Source organism: Mobula hypostoma, unplaced genomic scaffold (genome assembly GCF_963921235.1).
Source record: "Mobula hypostoma unplaced genomic scaffold, sMobHyp1.1 scaffold_116, whole genome shotgun sequence".
NCBI lineage: Eukaryota > Metazoa > Chordata > Chondrichthyes > Myliobatiformes > Myliobatidae > Mobula > Mobula hypostoma.
In genome coordinates, this window is record NW_026948192.1 from 180,948 (window position 1) to 204,421 (window position 23,474).

General features: G+C 45.2%; 1 protein-coding gene across 1 annotated transcript in view; it reads right to left on the reverse strand.

Annotated features, from left to right (window-relative positions):
* Window positions 1-363: 363 nt before the first annotated feature.
* The window catches only part of LOC134341750 (NACHT, LRR and PYD domains-containing protein 3-like), a 49,071-nt gene continuing 25,960 nt past the window's right edge, over window positions 364-23,474 (reverse strand). The window contains exons 8-11 of the mRNA XM_063039660.1: window positions 8,456-10,193; window positions 5,612-5,698; window positions 5,288-5,455; window positions 364-5,122 (exon numbers count right to left, since the gene is read on the reverse strand). Of these exons, the coding sequence (XP_062895730.1) occupies window positions 5,035-5,122; window positions 5,288-5,455; window positions 5,612-5,698; window positions 8,456-10,193 (2,081 nt within the window). The 3' untranslated portion in view covers window positions 364-5,034. The remainder of the gene's footprint in view (window positions 5,123-5,287; window positions 5,456-5,611; window positions 5,699-8,455; window positions 10,194-23,474) is intronic.

A 23,474-nucleotide genomic window follows, 5' to 3' on the forward strand; every position in this document is an offset into this window, starting at 1 on the left:
CTGTCAGAGACATGGACAAGGATGACCACTGTGTCAGATTCTGTATTGTAGAATGTAGAAGATTGGCAAAATTTTCTGGAAAAAGATTTTTAAAGTTCCTTGTTACTCTAATACCAAGGTAAATGAATTGATTATTAACTACTTTAAAAGGGAGGTCATGAAATACTAATGATTGTGCTTCTCTATTAATTGGAAATAGTTTGTTCTTATGTGTGTAGCCGGCTGGTAAACCTTAGGCTCGCTCAGCTCGCTTTCGTCTGGGGGGAGCAGCCTTCGGCCCCGCCAGACTAGGTAACAAAGTTTGTGTAGATGCTGTGTGATGTACCCCACACGCCAAATAACAGACAGTACACCATATGCGATTAAATGATTACATTTTATACGTATTTCTTGGTGATGGGTTAGTAGAAACAAATACAGTAAAGGCGCCAAGTCAGTAACTCTATCAGTTCTGTGCATAAATAATTCGTTGGAGCTCTTATAGAACAAGGTCTCCCTTTCTTCCAGTCGATATCCTCCCAATTCCGCCTACCCTCGAATGGGACCACCCTTGGTGGTCGACCAAACGCTCCACACGAGTCTGTCCTCGTCTCCTCTCCTCGCCGAAGACTCTGGGCCTCCAACTCCGACTCAGGGTCCGCTCCGTCGCCCAGTTTACAGCATCTCTCTCATCACATCTCCTCTCTCTGTTCCCATCGCGCCTTTTCCCCAAAGCCCGCGAAAACAATAGCATACAGATACACGAGAAAGAATAACATCTATCCCATTTGGTCAGCAAATGAATATAATTCTCGTTATCAGTAATTATAACCCAAATAAGCTGCTCAGCAGTTAACATTACAGAAAAGCCATTTTATTATAACGTAACAAAGAAGCCATTTAATTAGCCTTAGCAGTAACATAAAAGAAGAAACCCCTTACGTGTAAATTAAGTTTATCACTGAAAAATTGACTATATTTATAAAGAAGGTTAACCATTGGTGGTAAGGAAGTGGTCGGGTTTGATATAAAAAGTAACAGATCTTCGGCATAAAGGGAAACTTGATGCTCAACACTTCCCCTCCAAATCCCCATCAATTCAGTGCAACTATGAAACGCAATTGCCAGTGGTCCTAGAGCCAAATCGAAAAAGTAAGGGACTTAAAGGGCATCCTCGACGGGTGCCACGTTAAGGCTGAAAGACTGTGATTGCTGAGTGTTGGTCAAAACAGAAGAGGGTGGGACATGATTATAACAATTTAATCCATGTAATAAAACTTTGACCAAAATCAAATTGAGGGTGAAAATAAGATTTTAAATAAGCGCCGTATATTTAAAAAGGGACGGCGATTAGTTTAGATTATGAGAACACTCAGTCCTCTTTTATTGTCATTTAGAAATGCATACATGCATTAAGAAATGATATAATGTTTCTCTGGAGTGATAAGACCATAAGACAAAGGAGCAGAAGTAGGTCATTCGGCCCATGGAGTCTGCTCCGCCATTTTATATTGAGCTGATCCATTCTCCCATTTAGTCCCACTCCCCCGCCTTTTCACCATAACCTTTGATGCCCTGGCTACTCAGATACTTATCAATCTCTGCCTTAAATACACCCAATGACTTGGCTTCCACTGCCGCCCGTGGCAACAAATTCCATAGATTCACCACCTTCTGGCTTAAAAAAAATTCTTCACATCTCTGTTCGGAATGGGCGGGTTTCGATCCTTAAGTCATGCCCTCTCGTACTAGACTCCCCCATCATGGGAAACAACTTTACCACATCCACTCTGTCCATGCATTTCAACATTCGAAATGTTTCTATCAGGTCTCCCCTCATTCTTCTAAACTCCAAAGAATACAGACCAAGAGCGGACAAACGTTCCTCATATGCTAACCCTCTCATTCCCGGAATCATTCTAGTGAATCTTCTCTGTACGCTCTCCAACGTCAGCACATCATTTCTTAAATAAGGAGACAAAAACTGCCCACAGTACTCCAAGTGAGGTCTCACCAGCGCCTTATAGAGCCTCAACATCACATCCCTGCTCCTATATTCTATTTCTATAGAAATGAATGCCAACATTGCATTCGCCTTCTTCACCACCGACTCAACCTGGAGATTAACCTCAAGGGTATCCTGTACGAGGACTCCCAAGTCCCGTTGCATCTCAGAACTTGAATTCTCTCGCCATTTAAATAACAGTCTGCCAGTTTGTTTCTTCTGCCAAAGTGCAGAACCATACACTTTCCAACATTGTATTTCATTTGCCACTTCTTTGCCCATACTTCCAATCTATTCAAGTCTCTCTGCAGACTCTCTGTTTCCTCAGCACTACTGGCCCCTCCACCTATTTTCGTGTCATCAGCAAACTTAGCTACAAAACCATCTATTCCATAATCCAAATCTTTGATGTACAATGTAAAAAGATGCGGTCCCAACACGTCCCCTGTGGAACACCACTGGTAACCGGCTGCCAACCAAAATAGGATCCATTTATTCCCACTCTCTGTTTCCTGCCAATCAGGCAACGCTCTATCCACGTATGTAACTTTCCCGTAATTCCATGGTCTCTTATCATGTTAAGTAGCCTCATGTGTGGCACCTTGTCAAAGGCCTTCTGAAAATACAAATATACAACATCCACTGCATCCCCCTTGTCTAGCCCAATTGTAATTTCCTCAAAAACTGTGATAGGTGTCTCAGGTTCGATTTCCCTTGAAGGAATCTATGCTGAGTTCTACCTATCTTGTCATATGCCTCCAGGTACTCCCTAACCTCATCCTTGACAATCGACTCCAACAACTTCCCAAACACCGATGTCAAGCTAAAAAGTCTATAATTTCCTTTTTGCTTCCGTGCCCCCTTCTTAAATAGCGGAGTGACATTTGCAATCTTCCAGTCCTCCGGAACCATGCCAGAATCTATCGACTTTTGAAAGATCATCGCTAATGCCTCCGCAATCTCCACAGCTACTTCGTTCAGAACACGCGGGTGCATTCCATCTGATCCGGGAGATTTATCTACCTTTAGACTACTCAGCTTCCTGTGTACTTTCTCTGTCGTAATTGTGACTGCGAACACTTCTCTTCCTTGCCACCCTTGAGTGTCCGGTATACTGCTGATGTCTTCCTCAGTGAAGACTGATGCAAAATTCTCCTTCAGTTCCTCCGCCATATCTTTATCTCTCATTACAATTTCTCCAGCATCATTTTCTATTGGTCCTATATCTACTCTCCCCTGTCTTTTATTCTTTATATACTTGAAAAGGCTTTTGTATCCTCTTAGATATTATTTGCTTGCTTCCTTTCATAGTTAATCTTTTCCCTCTTAATGACCTTCTTGGTTTCCTTTTGTAAGCTTTTAAAAGTTTCCCAATCCTCTGTCTTCCCACAAATTACTGCTTCCTTGTATTCCCTCTCTTTTGCTTTAACTTTGGCTTTAACTTCTCTTGTCAGCCATGATTGCATCCTTTTTCCATTCAAAATTTCTTCTTTTTTTGAATATACCTGTCTTGCACCTTCCTCACTTCTCGCATAAACTCCAGCCACTGCTGCTCTGCCGCCCTTCCCGCCACTGTCCTTTTCCAGTCAACTTTGGCCAGTTCCTCTCTCATGCCACGGTAATTTCCTTTACTCCACTGAAAAACCGACACATCAGATTTCGGCTTCTCTTTTACAAATTTCGCAGTGAACTCAATCATGTTATGATCACTGCCTCCTGAGGGTTTCTTCATCTCAATCTCTCTAATCACCTCCGGTTCATTACACAATACCCAATCCAGTACAGCCTATCCCCTAATGGGCTCAACAACAAGCTGTTCTAAAAAGCCATCTCACGGAATTCTACAAATTCTCTCTCTTGAGATCCAGTGCCGACCTGATTTTCCCAATCCACTCGCATGTTAAAAACCCCACAATTATCATAACACTGCACTTCTGAAAAGCCTTTTCTATTTCCTGTTGTAATTTGTAGTCCACATCACTGCGGCTGTTTGGAGGTCGGTATATAACTGCCATCAGGGTCCTATTACCCCTGCGATTTCTTAGCTCAACCCATAAAGATTCCGCACCTCCCGATCCTACGTCACCTCTTTCCAATGATTTAATATCATTCCTTACCAATAAAGCCTCGCCATCCCCTCTTCCTACCTTCCTATCCTTCCGATACACCGTGTATCCTTGGACGTTCAGCGCCTGGATTGTAGCTGTACAACAAGATCATCCACTTTATTCCTTATGCTGCGTTCATTTAAGTATAATGCCTTAAGACCAGTATTTGGTACTGCAACTTTATTGCACGGCAACTCATCCAAATGGCTACAAAATTGCCCCATCACGTTCCTCTCTTTCCTGACATCTTTACTGTTCACTATCTTAGATTTATTTATGTTTTCCCCTTCTTCTGCTCTATCATTCTGGTTCCCATTCCCCTGCCAAATTAGTTTAAACGCTCCCTAATAGCTCTATTAAACCTTCCCGCCAGGATATTGGTCCCCTTCGGGTTCAGGTGTAACCTGTCCATTTTGAACAGGTCATACTTCCCCCAGAAGAGATCCCAATGATCCAAGAATCTGAAGCCCTGCCCCTTACACCAGTCTTTCAGCCACTCATTCATCTGCCTGATCCTACTATTCTTGCCCTCGCTAGAATGTGTCACAGGTAGCAATCCCGAGATTACTACCCTGAAGGTCCTGCTTCTCAACTTCCTTCCTAACTCCTGGAAGTCTCTCTTCAGGACCTCCTCCATTGTCCTATCTATGTCATTCGTACCAACATCTACCAAGATAACTGGCTGCTCACCCTCCCCCTTCAGAATATTCTGGACCCGATCCGAGACATCCCGAACCCTGGCAACTGTGAGGCAACACACCATGCGGGTATCATGGTGTGTTCACAGAATCTCCTGTCTGTTCCCCTAACTATGGAATCCACTATGACCACCTCATTCCTCTTCTGCCTCCTTCCCTCCGGGGTATTAAACCTGGAGCGCGGCCATCAAAAGCGTATATGGCCTTTAAAGGGGATGGCGGGAGAGTCCACACTTTCAGAAGTTCACACGATCACTGTCAATCCGGATCTGCGTTCCTGCAGACACCACAGTTTCTTCTCCCCGGTCCGACTGAATTGATTCCCCTTCAGCCTGAAACAGATGGACGAATAAAGAGGAAATAACTCGATTACACAACGGTGTCAGTTACTGGGGAGCAAGGTTAATGTTTCAACAACACTCGCAGACAAGTATCACCAGAAATCGCGCGGATCCGCTGATATTTTATTATAGTGAATATTAAGACAAGAATCTTACCTGATCCGCTCCAGACTCGGATGGGTCAGTATTTGGTGGCAGAGAGCGGGGACAGATCCATCTGTGAGCGAGTTTAATGTCACATCCAGCTGCGTCAGTGATCGGTTTGTACTGAGAGCAGACACGAGATCTTCGGCTCCGGAATCTGTGAGAGCGACGTTGTACAGCCTGAAAATACGACACAGTCAGAGTGCAGCACACAGAGTAGAGACAAGAAACGGTACCAATTCCCAGTGTTTATTAATAACACAATTTCTGATCACGTTAATGTTCAGTGTCAGACACCCAGTGATTTAACACAATCTCCCACAGTCTGGTACTCACCACAGTTTCTGTATTTTACACTCCGTGTTCATCAGCGCCGCAGACACAATCTTCACTCCTGAATCTCCCAGATAGTTCTCTCCAAGCCTAGAAATAGTTTTGTTGAAAAATGTTGTTCAAACAGTGGCACTAAGAAAATTACCCACCCTCGGAAATTTCAGGACCCATTAAAATTTCAATAGATCACTGATCGGAGTCGCCATCATTGTTAATGTCCCTCTCTGGCCAGCTTCAGAGCTTTAATGGATGAACAGTAATTTGGTCAGTCGTTATAAACCTATAAACTCCCCTATGCTAAAATATTATCTGTCTACTACGTTCCCTTCATCCTGTCGAATTTCTCTTCCCAATATCCGTTATTTGAGAGCTTCAAAAGGGGCAGGGGTGAAGCATTTGAAAATGTCCCTGGGAGATGCAGAAGAGAACCCGATCAAAGGTACAGGGATAGGAAGAGAGAACCCCACAGGAAGAAGCGGACGGATAAGAGAGATCCCACACGAGCAAGAGGGACGGGAAAGAGAAATCCTCAGATGGACAGGAGATGGATATGATATGGGAGGAAGGGGGGTTGAGGAGGGAGTTTGGACAGGAAGAAGGAGAATGATGAAGAGATCCCATTGGAAGTTTGGGAATGGGAGACAGACACTGCTACAGGAGGGAAATGGGAGGCAGAGATTCCTACAGGAGGGGAATGGAGAATGCAGAAAGAATGTAGATGGATGGGGAAGATAAATACCACATAAGAAAGGGTGAGGTAAGAGAGACCCGACAGGAGGATGGGGAATGAGGAAGGTAGATCTCACATGATGAAACAGGAATGGGAAAATATTTCGTTCAGAGGACGGGGAATAGCGTAAGAGAGATTCCACAGGATGAAAGGTTACGTGGAAGAGAGATCCAGCAAGAGGAATGGTGAATACCAAATAGAGATTCCACAGGAAGAAGTTCATAGGGAAGAGAGATCCCACAAAATAGAGGGGAATAGGGAATAGACACCACAGAGGAGGAATGTAGATAGGAAAATGAAATCCCATAGGAGGAAAGACGAAATGTAAAAAATATTCGCCACGAAAATTCTGAATCGACTTAAAGAGATCCCCAAAGAAGAAAGGCTTATGTGGGAGGGAGATCCCACAAGAGAAATGCAAATGGGGAAGACAGTTCCCACCAAGAGGAAGGCAGATGTACAATTCAGATCCCACATGAGTTTGGGGATAAGGAAAACAGATCTCACAGGAGGATTGGGGATACGGAAGTGAGATCCAACAGAGGATAGGGAACAGGCATCACATTAGGAGGAAGGGGAAGGGGAAAATTGGATGCTGCAGGAAGAATGAAACAGAGATACCGCAGAAACAAGGGGGAATAGGAAACAGATAGTACACAGGATGTTGTAGGATGGAAAAAAAATCCTCCAAGATGAAGAGAGATGGGGAAGAGTGATCCTACAAGAGGAAGGGTATTGGGATGACCGATACCACATGAGGATGAGGATATGTGATGGGGAAGAAAGCTTGCTACTGGAGTAAGGGGGATGTGGAAGACTGATCTGACAGAAGGATAGGGATTAGCAACCGATTTTCCTGGAGAATTAGGGATGGGGAATTGAGATCGCAAAGGAGCACAGAGGATGGTGAGGAGATCATCTAAGGGAATTTTTTTTTTTTTTTGGAAGGAGTAAGGAGGTCACACACGATGCAAGGGAGCTGGGAACAGAGATCCCACATGATGAAGTGGGTATATGGATTTAAAATCTAGCAGGGTGAAGGAACAATACGGAAGAGAGATCCCACATGGGCAACGTCGATGGGGAAGAGAGTTCCCACACGACAAGTGGGATGGCAATAGTGATCACATAGGAGGAAGCGAGGAAGCGGGATGGGGAGAAATGATCATTGAGAAGAAAGGGGCTGGGGAAAACAAATCTCACCTAGTAAGGGGAATTGAGAGGAGAGATCTCCACAAGAGGAAGGTCGATGGGAAGGGAGATATCCACAGTAGTAATGGCTGTGTTAGACTAATTCAACAGTAGGAAGGGAGATGGGAAGAGCGATCCGACTAGTGCAAGGGGGACAGAGAAGGGACATCCGACATGTAGATGGTGAATGAGGAAGAACAATCATATAAGCGGAAGGGGTATAGGAATGAGGAATCCCACACGATGTAGGGGATGGGGAAGATTGATTCTACAGGTTTAACGGGAATGGTTAGAGCAATCTCACATGAGGGGATGGGGAACGGATATCCCACATGAGCGAGGGATAAGGAGGAGAGATCATTGCAGAAGGAAGTGGAATGTGGAAGACAGATTCCACAAGAAGATGTGGACTTCGGATAAGGGATTCTACAGTAGGACGGGAGATATGGGAATAGAGATCTGTACAGGTATAAGGGCACAGGGGGAGCGGGGGAAGGGCAGGGGCAGTATGAAGAGATTGATTTCTTCCCTCTCACTGGGGCAATCTGCTGACCCTCTGCCTGTCATCGGAAAGTGGGTGAGGAGCTCCGATCCACTTGATGCAGTCAGTGTGGATATGGATGTCAGTAAGCGTAGGAAATGATTTTGTCACTATAGGCGATGAGAAACATGGACATTCTTGTGATTTACTACCATTAAAACAATGGCTATTGTTTACTGATGCGATGAAGTTTCCAAAATCCCTTCGCAAGGAACCAGAAATCTCCCCAACTTTACCTTCATCCTAGGGGAATTACTAACCGATCCCCTAGTAATATTTCACAATTCTGCACAATCTGACTCACTGGTTTTACACAATTACCGTTACATTGATGCAACACAATAGAATAGTTTGACATTTCAGAGTGAAAGACAAATCAAGTTACCCCAACTCCAGGCACTTGTGTAGCCCGGGTCCCAGCCTCTGGAGTCCTTCACACTGAATGTAGCAGCGAGAGACGTCGAGGTGTTGTATTGAATCACAGGTATTGATTAGATGAGAGAGGACAGCGCAGTCAATCGGGGTCAGTCGCATTCCACTGAATGAACATTTTTGTACTGCTCCCAGAGCTGCTTGAGCCAACCCATGATTCTGACACTCAAACAGGTAGTGCAATGTGTTCAGGAGGTTCTTTTTACCAGCTTCATTCCACGTGTTTCCACTCTGGCGTACAACTTCCTCCTTCACCCAGTCAATCACCCGGCATGTTGTTTGATGAGGAAATGGACCCAGAAACTCCTCCAGGCCCCGAGCAGTCATTGGGGAGGAGAGACCAGCAACAAAACGGAGAAATACTTCAAACCGTCCATCTGTTGTGTTGTGGGCTTCAGTGAGGAATTTCAGGATATCCCCTGGATGAGGATTCAGGAATTGTACGACTGCAGCTACAAACTCTTGGATGGTGAGGTGTGGGAATGTGTACACCACACACCGAGCAGAATCCTCTCTCTCCAAAAGCTCCATCAGGAACCCGGACAGGAACTGGGAAGGCTGCAGATTGTACTTGATCAAATCTTCATCTGTAAACACGATCTTCTTCTGGCACACTCCTGTGAAGGCCATTTGACCAAGCTTGAGTAACACATCTCTGGGGCTCTCAATCTCACGGCCGTGGTTTTTCAGGATATTGTAAATATAGTAAGAATAGAGGTGGGTGATTGTCTTGGGAACTCGCTGCAGGTCCCTGTCTCTTTTTGTGAAGAAGGGGCCCAGTGCCAGAGCGAGGATCCAGCAATAGGAGGGGTTGTAGCTCATGGTGTATAGGATCTCGTTCTCCTCCACGTGTTTAAGAACAGCTGTTGCTACCGTCTGATTTTCAAAATGCCTGATGAAATATTCCTTCCGTTCTTCACCAACAAATCCCAAGATTTCAGCCCAGATACTGATCTCCGCCTTTTCCAATAAATGTAACGCAGTGGGACGGGTGGTCACCAGCACTGAACACCCTGGGAGCAGCTTGTGCTGGATTAAACTGTACACAATGTCAGAAACTTCACACCACCACTCGGGATCTTGACACTGGTGCTGAGGTTCTGTATCTCTCCGACTGTCAGCAAAATCGATTCTGTGCTTGAATTCATCCAAACCATCGAATAGAAACAGCAATCCCTCTGGATTCTTCCAGACCTCTCTCAGGAAATTCCCAAAGTAGGGATATTGATCCAGAATCAGTTCCCTCAGGTTTATTCTGCAGTTAATGGAGTTTAAATCTCGGAATTTGAAACTGAAGACGAACTGGAACTGTTGGTATATTTTCCCTGTGGCCCAGTCATAAACAATCTTTTGTACCATTGTGGTTTTCCCAATCCCCGGGACTCCAGCCACTGCTGCCGAACTCCCAGATTTGGATTTACTCCGGGAAAAGCTGCTCTGGAACAACTGCTCAGTCCGGATTTTCTCCAGCTCTCCACTGAGATGTTTATCTCGCCACTCCTCGTGGTCTCTGCCTCTCGCCAGCAGCTCATGTTCCACCAGTCTCCGATCTCGGACAGTAGAAATGACCGTGAGCTCAGCGTATCGATCAACCAGCTGGAAAACCTTCACCTTCTCCCTCATCAGGATCGTGTTCACTCTCAGTGTCTCAGTTTGTGCCCGCAGAGTCTCCTTGTGTTTCTGTTGAACATCTGCCATGGGAACAGAAACATAGTCAAATGTTAAATGGCTGAACTGACAAAGATCTTTATAACTGCGTTTCAACATTCACTGCTTGAGATTACCGCACTTAATCCAATGCTTTCATGCTATTAGTAAAAAGACACAAAGTAAAATTCTATTCATACACAAACACGAGGAAATCTGCAGATGTTGGAGTTTCAAGTCAACACACACAAAATGCTGGTGGAACGCAACAGGCCAGGGAGCGTCTATAGGAAGAAGTACAGTCGAAGTTTCGGGCCGAGAAGGACCGAAATGTCGACTGTACCTCATCCGATAGATGCTACCTGGCCAGCTGCGTTCCACCAGCATTTTGTGTGTGTTGATTCTATTCATACACCTGAATTGGGAGCAATGGACGTCCAGAAAGCATCCAGTCCTTATATTCTGGTACCAATAACTTGAAAGTGAACATTCTCTTGATATCCTTTTACAATCCTAACTGCACCACCATGGAAGTTTTCCGTAACTACATTTAACTATATTTTAAACTATTGCTCGCAACATTAACAGATAGTGTTCATGTTGATCTGGTGTGGAAATATTGAGAGCAAGATACTGTGTATTTTGGCAAAGGTAGACACTAGGGAGTCAGAGGTGTCCACTGCTCTTTCATCTAAAAGAGAGTCGAATATTTGTGAAATATTGACGTTGAGCAGCATCTCCAGAGAGTATCTCAGAGAACATTTGGATCGATAGCCCATTGAAATGACAAGCAGGAAAAGTGGTCGTTTTGAGTTGTAGAGATCTGGGTGGTGTTGAAAGATGGAAGCGATCCTCCCGGAATGGGAGAGACCACGAGCGTCTCAGTGATGTATGTTCTGCTTCTGGGAGATTGTGGTGAAGTCTTAGCAGCAGCTGCTGATCATTCTGACAACGGTGGTGTGGGATGATACATTATTGACAACAATAAATCATTAAATTGGTTTATTATTGCTACATGCATTGATGTTCAATGGAAAACATTTTGCCTGCTATCCATGCTATAGATCATTTCATCATGTTGGTAGATAATAAAGTACAACGCCGGTGGATTATTGTCAGGTCAGCTTTAAAAGAAAAAAAAACACTCAGAAAGAGTGTTGTGCAGAAGTCTGAAGCACATGTACAGTGGCATGCAAAAGTTTGGCTGAAGGTTTTGCCATGGCCCTCACAGACCCCAACCTAAACATCATCGAGAATCCAAATGATTGTTAGGGATTGGGACATCTGTATTAATGAACCACCGTAGAATAATTTGTAGTTATCTAACTCTAAAAGTCGACCAGGCTTTAATTTTTAGTAAGGTATGGTGTATTTTATGAGTTCATATTTTTAAATCAATATATAGGTGAATGACGTTTGCACTTCATTGCGTTTGTGTAAGTAATCACATTGAGTTAATCTGCTGCAGGATTCTGTAACGTGTTGGATTGATTCCGGTTTCCCTGGAATTTTATGTATTTATCTTCCTGAATTTGTGGCTCTTTGATGACGTATTTCGGATATTTTAACAGACTGCTGTGTCTGTTATTCATCACACTGTCCAAGGTACTTTAATGAACATTATCAAAGTATGTATCGGTACGTAATACAACCTTGAGATTCGCCTCCTTATAGGCAGCCACAAATCAAAGAAACTCAAAGGAACCCATGAAGAACTCGTTAAAACCATCAGACAAGTCACGCACACAATTAAAAACAAGCAAATCAAATTTGGAACTAAAATCCTTGAAAGAGGGTCCATCTCAGTTCAACGTAAAGCGGAGTCAATGTCGCGGAGCCGTGAGCAGAAGCTTCCGGTCCCTTGTCACAGGACCCAACATCCTGACCTTCACAATCTGACCCGGCGTCAATGTGCTCTGGGGAGTTTACTCCAAGTTCCTAAGTCAGCCTGGCGTGCAGATCGTTGTTTAAACATCAGGCTCTCTTGCTTCGATGCAATCAACCACTTTGATTTGCCTAGCACTCAAATCGATCAAACCCCGGGACTCTCCTCACTCGCGGTGACAGGGCCTGCAGTACTGGATTGCTGGATTGGAAGTCCAAAGCGAAATTATGTAGATGTTCTCAATCTTCGAAGTAAATTCTATCTAAAGCACAATTAGATATGTAGTGCAAAAAGAGAAACAATAATACTGACGTAGCGTTCATGGGCTTAATATCCATTCAAAAACCTGACGGCAGAGCGGAGGAAGCTGTTCCTGGATTGTTGAATGTGTGTCTTCAGGTCCTTGTAGTCTTCCCTGATGGTAGCTATCAGAAGGGGGAATGTGCTAGCTGCTGGGGAATCTTAATGATAGATGCTGCATTTTGAGAGATTGCTTATTGAAGGTGTCCTGGACGCTAGGGAGGCTAATGCGCATGACGGAGCTGACTGTGTTTACAACTTTCTGCGCATTATTTCGATCCTGTTGAGTGCATCCACCCTAATATGTCACAAGACGGTGATACAGCCAGTTTGAATGTTCTCCACGGTACATCTGTAAAAGTTGCGAGTGTCTTTGCTGACATATCAAATCGCTGTAATCTTCCAAGGAAGTATAGTCGCTGACATGCCTTCTTTCTAACTGGATCGTTATGTGGGTCCCCGATGTTGACAACCAGTAATTCCAAATTGTTTACGCATTCCATTTCTCTTCCCTCTACCAGGACAGGCGTGTGTTCCCTCGTCTTACCTTTACTGAAGTCTGCAAGCAGTTCTTGATCTTACTGGCGTTGAATGCACGGTTGCCGTTGCGACAACACTCAAATAGATGGCATTTCTCACATTCTCGTCATTATCTGAAATTCTGCCAACAGTAGTTGTGCCGTCAGCAAATTCATTGATGGCATTTGAGCTAAGCCAAGGAACACAGTCAGGGTGTAAAGAGAGTAGAGCAGTGGGTTAAGCGCACAGCCCTGACGTGCACCAGTGTTTATTAACAGTGAGGCGGAGATATTATTTCTATTTTTCACAGTCTCTGGTCTAACAGCGAGGAAGTTAGGGATCCAGTTGCAGAAGGAGGAAACGAGGCCTGGATGTGGAACTTTTGATCAGACGCATTGGAATGATCCTGTTAAATAGCAGCTCACATAAGAATTAGAATTGTCCAGGAGAGCCAAGGCCGAATGATGAAACAATCAGACCGCATCTGCTGTACAACTATTGTGCCGATAGGCTAATTGCATTGGGTCCAGGTCCATGCTAAGGCAGGGAATGATTCAAGCCATAAGAAAACTCTCAGAGCTCTTCATCACAATAAGAGATGCGAGTGGACAGCAGTCATTAGTGCACCTCATTCGCCACTTCATGGGCAGTGGTATGATCATTGCCATTTTGAAGCAGATGGAAACTTCTGACTGTAGCAATGAGAGATTGATCTGTCGCCAATTGGTTGGCATAGGTTTTCAGAAACTTACGAGGTACACCATCGGATCCTTTCAGCGTTTGAGGATTCACCTTCTTGACAGGCAGCCTGATGTGGACCTTCGAGACGGAGATCACAGGGCCACAGGTGTTTCGTGGATCCTTGTAGTTGTAGTTTAATACTCCCTTTCAAAGCATACCCAAAATACACTGAGCACATCTGGGAGTGATTCAAGACTGCCATTCATTATGTTAGGTTTCACTTTGGAGGAAGTGATGGCCGACAAACCCTGCCCAAGATGACTTGAATCTGATTCTACCTGTACCCTCGATGACGATTCTTCTTCTGATCTTGACATCGATCTCCGTAAGCCGCATGGTCTTGTACACCCCTGGATCACAATATTTGACTGCCTCATATCAAGTCTTCAGCAGGCTACGAATCCCCAGAGTCATCCATGGGTTTTCTTTCTGGTCGGCACAAACTTATTCACACAGGTGTTAATGATCAGTGACAACGGTGGTGTAACCATTCAGACTTGAAACATAGAAACGTAGAAAACCTACAGCACAATACAGGCCCTTCGGCCCATAAAGTTGTGCCGAACATGCCCCTAACTTAGTGTAGCCCCCTGGTAAGCCTCAGGGTAGCTTAACTCGCTTGCGTCTAGGGAAAGCAGCCTTCGGCCCCGCCAAACTGGGTAATCATGCCGTGCGATGTACCTCACCCCGCCAAATAACAGACAGTACACCACTTGCGATTAAATGATTACAATTTATAGATATTACTGGAACTACGTAATTAATAGAGATAAAATATAAATGGAAATTAAAAGGCACAATACTTATCAAAGTTCAACCACTTCTTGCACAACAGTTGCAGCTCAAGTAACGGGGTCGACCTTCCACCATTCGATCCCTTCCGACCAGCTCGACCCGCCGCCTGGGACCAACCACGATGGTCGACCAGACGCTCCACAGCAGTCTGTGTCATGATCTGGTCCGTGAAAACCGTGTTCCGGTTCACGGTCCGGTCCATGGTTCCTTGTTCCGGTGTTTCTGGTTTTCCCCAGTTTCTGTTGTGGGCACATGTTTCTCATTTTGGGGCTGAGACATAAATACCTCTGCAAACCAGGGATTCATTGCTGGACTGTTCTGTTCCCCTCCTTGTCTTTCTTCCCCTCGCCTGACTCTCTACCTGGATACCTCGTCTGCATCACTGTCGAGTTCAGTCGCCAATGCAGAGATAGAACTGTCTGTCGTTCTTCGGTGTTTGTCCCTTCTTGTCCTCGCCTCCGTGGGGAAAGTCATGCTGTTCTGCCATTGGCCTCCGGGGGGATCTGCCTTGTCTGGTTCTTGCCTCTGTGGGGTACGTCAAGCCGTTCTGCTGTTGCTCTGTGGGAGAACTTGTCTTGTCTTGTCTTTGCCTCTGCTTGGTAAGTCCGGCCGTTCTGCAGTTGCCCGAAGGATGGTCCTGTCCCACCTTGGTGTGAAGATGAATTTGAGTCCCGGCTTGTCTAAGTACAAGTACCGGGTCTACATTTATGTACTGTCCTGTCTCATGTCGGTGTCGTGTGGAAGATGAATCCCGGCTTTTCGAAGGATATGTCCCGGCTCCATGGTCATGTACAGTGCCCAGTCTGTCTCCGTGCTCCAGCCTCCGAGTTATCAGCCTCCACAAGCCTCAAAACCAAGATCACAGCCTCAAGCCTCAATACCAAGACCCCAGCTCAAGCCTCAAACATCAAGTCCCCAAGCCTGTCTCCAAGCCTCAAACCTCAAGACCCCAAGCCTGTCTCCAAGCCTCAAGCCTCAAGTCCTCAAGCCTGTCTTCAAGCCTGAAGCCTCAAGACCAGAAGCCTGTCTCCAAGTCTCAAGCCTCAAGGCCCCAAGCCTGTCTCCAAGCCTCAAGCCTCCTCCCCAAGCCTGATCCAAGCATCAAACTTCAAGTCCCCAAGCCTGTCTCCAAGCCTCAGGGTCGTCCCTAAGCCTGATCCAAGCATCAAGCCTCAAGTTCCCAAGCCTATCTCCAAACCTCAAGCCTCAAGACACCAATCCTGTCTCCAAGCCTCAAACCTCAAGACCCCAGCCTCCAGTCCTGCAGTCATGTCATGTCCATGCCTTGTTCTGTGTCCCGAGCCCGAGACAACACCCAGCTTCTGGGTCCTTGTCCAGTCTCTGGCTCGGTGTCCAAGCCCAAAGTCTGTGTTCTTGTCCCTGCTGCTTGTCTGTATCCTGTCACGTCCCTACTCTAGTCAAGTCCTGTTCCTTGTACTTCAGTGTCTGTGTCTCGCATTTTGGGTCTGCCATCATTGCTCCCCTTTGTGACAGAACAGCCAGGCCAGACTTGGACCCAGCGACACAGACACTGTCGTTTTACTCTCGCCTTCCTGATTCTCTCCTGTTCAATGCCCCACAACCGCCCATATCGTCCATAGACTGGGAAAGCCTTTTGGGTCGCCAGGAGGCTCCCATAGAGGTGGGAATGGGTACTGTCATCGTCCGGTCCGTGAAGTCCGTGTTCTGGTTCACGGTACGGACCATGGTTCCTTGTTCCGGAGTTTCTGGTTTTCCCCAATTTCTGTTGTGGGCACATTATTCTCGTTTTGGGGCTGAGACATAAATACCTCTACAAACCAGGGATTCCCTGCTGGACTGTCCTGTTTCCCTCCCTGTCTTTTCCTCCCTCTCCCAAAACTCTGCTTGGATACCTCGCCTGCACCACTGTCGAGTTCAATCGCCAATGCAGAATTGGAACTGTCTGTCATTCTTCGGTGTTTGTCCCTTCTTGTCATCGCCTCCGTGGGAAAAGTTATGCTGTTCTGCCATTGGCCTGCGGGGTATCTACCTTGCCTTGTTCTTGCCTCTGTGGGGTAATCAGGCCGTTATGCCGTTGCCCTGCAGGGGCATCGGCCTTGTCCTCGCATCCGTTCGGTAAGTCAGGCCGTTTAGCTGTTGCCCTGTGGGGGACCAGACGCTCCACACCAGTCTGTCTTTGTCTCCTCTCCTCGCCGAAGACCCTGGCCCTCTAACTCCCGCTGGGGTCCATCCCGTCGGCCAGCTTACAGCATTACGTCTCCTCTCTCTGTCCCCCTTCACCTTCTGCGCCAAAACCCCACGAAACAATAGCTTACAGGCAGACAAGAAGGAATAACATCTATCCCAATTGGTTCATTCTCTCTCTTACCAATAACATAACCCAAACAAGGGGGGGGGGGAAGAGAGGGAGAGGGGAGAGGGGAGAGGGGAGAGGGGAGAGGGGAGAGGGGAGAGGGGAGAGGGGAGAGGGGAGAGGGGAGAGGGGAGAGGGGAGAGGGGAGAGGGGAGAGGGGAGAGGGGAGAGGGGAGAGGGGAGAGGGGAGAGGGGAGAGGGGAGAGGGGAGAGGGGAGAGGGGAGAGGGGAGAGGGGAGAGGGGAGAGGGGAGAGGGGAGAGGGGAGAGGGGAGAGGGGAGAGGGGAGAGGGGAGAGGGGAGAGGGGAGAGGGGAGAGGGGAGAGGGGAGAGGGGAGAGGGGAGAGGGGAGAGGGGAGAGGGGAGAGGGGAGAGGGGAGAGGGGAGAGGGGAGAGGGGAGAGGGGAGAGGGGAGAGGGGAGAGGGGAGAGGGGAGAGGGGAGAGGGGAGAGGGGAGAGGGGAGAGGGGAGAGGGGAGAGGGGAGAGGGGAGAGGGGAGAGGGGAGAGGGGAGAGGGGAGAGGGGAGAGGGGAGAGGGGAGAGGGGAGAGAGAGAGAGAGAGAGAGAGAGAGAGAGAGAGAGAGAGATAGATCTCCTTACATCGCAGTCATTATTACAGAAAAGCCATTTTAATATTAACATAAAGAAGCCATTTTTATTAGCCTAAGCAGTAACATAAAAGAAGAAACCTCTTACATTAGAAATTACTGGACTTACCCATAGCCCTCTATTTTTCTAAGCTCCATGTTCCTATCCAAAAATCTCTTTGAAGGACCGATCGTATCCGCCTCCACCACCTTTGCCGGTAGCCCATTCCACGCACTCATCACTCTCTGAATAAAAAAAAACTTACACCTGACATCTTCTCTGCACCTACTCCCGAGCACCTTAAACATGTGTGCTCTTGTGGCAACCATTTCAGCCCTGAGAAAAAGCCTCTGACTATCCAGACGATGAATGCCTCTCATCACGTTATACACCTCTATCAGGTCACCTCTCGTCTTCCGTCGCTCCAAGGAGAAAAGGCGGAGTTCTCTCAAACTATTTTCATAAGGCATACTCCCCAATGCAGGCAACATCCTTGTAAATCTCCTCTGCACCCTTTCAATGGCTTCCACATATCCTTCCTGTAGTGAAGCGACCAGAACTGAGGACAGTATTTCAGCTCGGGTCTGACCAGGGTCCTTTATAGCTGCAACATTACCCCTTGGCTCCTAAATTCAATTCCACAATTGATGAAGGCCAATACACTGTATGCCTACTTAACCACAGAGTCAACCTGCGCAGCTGCTTTGAGCGACCTATGGACTCGGAACGCAAGATCCCTCTGATCCTCCACACTGCCAAGAGTCTTACCATTAGTACAATATTCTCCCATCATATTTGACCTACCAAAATGAACCACTTTACACTTATCTGGCTTGATCTCCATCTGCCATTTCTCAGCCCAGTTTTGCATCCTATCAATGTCCTGCTGTAACCTCTGACAGCCCTTCACACTATCCACAACACCTCCAGCTTTGTGTCATCAGTACACTTGCTAATGCATCCCTCCACTTCCTCATCCAGGTCGTTTGTGAAAATCGCGAAGATGAAGGATCCCAGTACGGATCCCTGAGAAACACCACTGGTCAACGACCTCCATACAGAAAATGACCCGTCTACAACTACTCTTTGCCTTCTGTGGGCAAACCAGTTCTTGATCCACAAAACAATGTCCCCTTGGATCCCATGCCTCCTTATATTCTCAGTAAGCCTTGCATGGGGTACATTAGCAAATGCCTTGCTGAAATCTATATACACTACATCTACTGTTCTTCCTTCATCAATGTGTTTAGTCACATCCTCAAAATAATTCAATAAGGCTTGTAAGGCAGGGCCTGCCCTTGACAAAACCAAACTAACTATTTCGAATCATATTATACCTCTCCAAATGTTCATAAATTCTGCCTCTCAGGATCTTCTCCATCAACTTACCAACCACTGAGGTAAGACTCACTAGTCTATAAATTCCTGGGCTATCTCCACTCCATTTCTAGAATAAAGAAACAACATCCGCAACCTTTCAGTCCTCCGGAACCTCTCCTGTCCCCATTGATGATGCAAAAATCATCGCCAGAGGCTCTGCAATCTCCTCCCTCACTTTCCACAGTAACCTGGGGTACAATCTCATCCGGTCCCGGTGACTTATCCAACTCGATGCTTTCCAAAAGCTCCAGCACATCCTCTTTCTTAATATCTACATGCTCAAGCTTTTCAGTCTGCTGCAAATCATCACTGCAGTCACCAAGATCCTTTTATAGTGAATACTGAAGTCAAGTATTCATTAAGTACCTCTACTATTTCCTCCGGTTCCATACATACTTTCCCACTGTCACACTTGATAGGTCCTATTCTTTCACGTCTTATCATCTTGCTCTTTACATACTTGTAGAATGCCTTGGGGTTTACCTTAATCCTGCCCGCTAAGGCCTTCTCGTTGCCCCTTCTGGTTCTACTAATTTCCTTCTTAAGCTCTTTTCCATTAGCCTTTCTAGATCTCTAACATTACCGAGCACTCTGAACCTTTTGTAAGCTTTTCTTTTCTTCTTGACTTGATTTATTACAGCCTTTGTGCACCACGGTTCCTGTACCCTACCATAACTTCCCAGTCTCACTGGAACCTAGGTATGCAGAAGTCCACACAAATATCCTCTGAACATTCGCCACATTTCTTCCGTACTTTCCCCTGAGAATATCTGTTTCCTATATAAGCTTCTAATTTCCTGCCTGATAGACTCATAATTCATTTTACTCTAATTAAACACTTTTCTAACTTGTCTGTTGCTATCTCTCTCCAATGCTATTGTAACTGAGATAGAATGATGACCACTAACTCCAAGATAGTGAGATGAATCTCTTTGCACAGTCCAGTCCACCGACTCAAAGCATTCCTGCAAGCGCCTCCCTTCTCCATACCTTGCTGATCTATCTCTTGGTGCTGGGGGCTTCAGTCTCTAGAAGTAGAACAGACAGGTGATCATAATTTCCGAAGTGTGGGTGCAGACCGGCATGGCAAGCACAATTGATGGTGGTGTAACTGTGGTCCAGTATATTGGCTTCGCAGGTTTCACAAGTGACATGGTGCTGATAATTGTTTAGTGACATTTGAAGCCGGCCTGTTTAAAATCTTCGAAAATGTCGGGGAAGGAGTCAGGCTGCGCTGATTCATGCCTGTTGATTATGTCGTTCAGCTCAAATGGATCCTGTTGGCCATTCTCCTGAGGCGGAATGTCCACCACTAACAAGATGATGGCTGAAAACTCCCACGGCAGATAAAAAGGACAATGCTTGAGATGAGATGTTCCAGGTCAGGATAGCATGACTTGGGTAGAACCGCCACATTTGAACTCCACAGGGAGTTATTTAGGAAGCATACTTCACCTCATCTGCCTTTCAATAATGTCTCAGCGGTCCTATCATGTGAAACAAATGAGCTATGTCGCTGTGATCGGGACTGCGGAAGGTATCCAGGTCTCCGTGAAACAATAAAAAAAACAGAAGGTACCCGAGTATCTCTGAGTTTGTTCTGAGATCTCGATTTTATATCCGAGAGACTACCTTTGCCAGTACAGACAGTGGTGGAAGTCAGAATCCTCGTCTCCTCATGAAGAATGTTTAATCCATCGCACGATCCTTTGCATTTACAACTAGACACTACTGTCCGCGATTCATCGGCATTGAGTGGTAAAAGAGTTTTTTTTTTATAAGCACTTTAAAATAAAGTTGATTCCATTATTGTGCATCAAATTTGCTTGCATATCTTAACTTCTAAATTCGCTCCAGGTACTGTTTAATGTTCTGTATTTACCTCATCCGAAGGTGAGGTTTGTATCTTTCAAAAATAGGTCGCTTAATTAAATTAATTGCTTTAGATTTGCTGATCAAGGAGAACATAATTTCAAATCACTCATATGTAGGAGGTGTGTCAAGGTATAATTCGGTTGGGTGATTTGCTGATTTGATACCCCATTTTTGTCTGATTTTGTAAATTAGAGCGTGGGTTTAAAGCTAGTCTAAACAATATAGCATTAGAGAGTCGCCTGAAGAAATGCCTACCTGACGAAGGGTCTCGGCCCGAAACGTCGATTGTACCTCTTCCTAGTGATGCTGCCTGGCCTGCTGCGTTCACCAGCAACTTTGATGTGTGTTGCTGAAATGCCTCATTTGTTTTGATAATAGTGTCTTTATGGTAGGTAATCGATATGTTATAGCTTCATTAGATGCTGTAGGAATCTCATGATTTTTGAATATATATATGATCTTCTATTCACCATGAGTGTAAGACAAAATCAAATATTATTTGGTGGTGGAAAATTTCAGATTTTCCTCCAGGCTTGATTTAGGACTACAGATTCTACGACCAGTTGGTATTAAATCTTTTCATGCCCTTACGTCAACCTTTCTGCTCCTGGTAAGTATATTGTGAATGATGATTAATTGCAAGATGCTTGATGTTACAATTCTCTATATAGTTTATAAATTAGTACATAGAACATTGAGCGGTGCAACACAGAACAGGCACAATACTGTGACAAAGGAGATCAAAAGCAGATGAAAAAACACCCAAGCATTCATCCCTCCTAACTACACAATCTTTAATTCTCTCTATCTCCCACATATTCATGTGGCTATCTGAATGTTTCTATCGTGTTTACCTCGAACATCACACCATACAGCCACTATTCTCTGGTTAAAAAAATACCCCTCACATCCCCGTTGAACCCACCCGCTGAGCTTCAATACATTCCCTCTAGTATTAGACCCTTCAACCTAATTCACTCTATTCATGCCTCTCATAATCAAATAGAATTCTATCAGCTATCCCGCCGAACTCCACACTGTTCTAGAGAAAACAACGCATGTTTATTCAGACTCTCATGAGCACATGCCCTCTAAACCAGGCAAACCGGTCGTGCATGCTTTGCAAAGCCTGGACATCCTTCTTGTAACGGGGGACCTGAACTGTATGCAATGCTCCAGATATGGCCAAACCAGAATTTCATAAAGTTGCAACATAATTTAGACTTTTGAACTCAGTACCTCGACTAATAAATAACAATCATTCCATAAGCCTTCTTAACCAACCTATCGATCTGTGTACTTTCAAGGAAATATGAATTTAGATCATAATATCTTTCTGCTTAGCAATACCATTAAGGAACTTGTCATGCTTTATGTCATGCTGCATTTTCTTCCGATCTCCTACATTATCTACAACTTCACCATTCTTCTTATCTTCAGTAAACTTACTAACCAATCCTTATACATTTTCACCCAGGTCATTTATATAGGTTACCTATAGCTATGTTCCCAGCAAAGATCCTGCAGAACATCGCTAACTATGCACAAGTCAGTTTTGAATCTTATTCTTTTGGACTAACCTCTCATGAGGGACTTTGTGAAACGGGTTACTAAATGCGATGTAGTCCACATCCACTACCCTGCTCACATCAAATGCTCATCACCTTTTCAAAATACTTAATCCGCTTGGTAAGGCATGGCCTGCCCTGCCCAAAGCCATGCCTTCTTTCCCTAATTAAGCCATGAGTTTCCAGGGAATTCGCTGCAGCTGACATGAACTCACCATTCTGAAGCTCCCAGGATTAGTTCTTAATTATTTTGTAGTTGTATTTATTTATTTTGTATTTCTTGACATACAGCATGGACTAGGCCTTTACGAACTTCAGAGCTCCGCCACCCAGCAATCTCCCACGGAGTACTTTACTATAACCAATTGACCTATCTGGTATGGCTTTGGAACGTGAGAGGAAACCGGAGCATCAAGATGAAAACCCATGGTCACAGGGAGAAAGCACAATCTCCTGACAGACAGTGGCAGAGACTAACCACAACTCTACCGTGCGGCCACTTGCTCCATTTTTAAATGCAAGTATAATATTAGCCACACACCAGACTTATGGGACCATTCGTGTGCCGAGAGAGGATACAAAGGTGCTTGTCAGTTTCTCAGCAACCATATCCTTGAATCCTTCAATACTCTCTGATAAATCCCATCATGCCCTGGAGACATATCCACCCTACTACTCAGAGGATGGACGACGCTTCCTCTTCCTTGATGTAAATTCCCTAAAACTTTATTATACCCAGCGCTGAACATTTGTTCTTCCATGTCCTTTTCCTATATAAATAGAAAAACAAACTACTTATTAAGTATCTGACTCACATTCTCCGCAACAATGCAAATGTTTTTCCCTTATCCTTATGGTTCTATTTTCTCCCTAGTTATCTTCTTGTTCTTAAAGCCCTTCCCAGCTTTCCTAATTCTCTTTAGTTCTTTACTGATTTCTTTACATTCATGTGCTTCGTCTGATCCTAACTTCCGAAGCTTTACATACTTTTCCTTTTCTTTCTTGGCTGAATTCGTCACCTCGACGGACCATAAATTTCTCTTTTCATTGCATTCCTGCCTTTCCTTTTAACAGAAAGATGGCGTTCTAATATGACTTTCTAATATATCTTTAAGCACACACCAAATGTCTGAAGTGCAACTGACAGAACATAAAGATGCTCCGAATTAACTCTTCTTTTACCTAATGCACTCATATTTTGCCGAATTCAAATTTAAAACTCTCCAGCAATGATCCATAACCGTCATTACCTATAGTTATCCTGAAAGTGGAGAAGTTGTGGTCATTTATGAAAGAGAGCATGCACTGACATTTCAGAGGGTTCAAAGGAGAACTCTGAA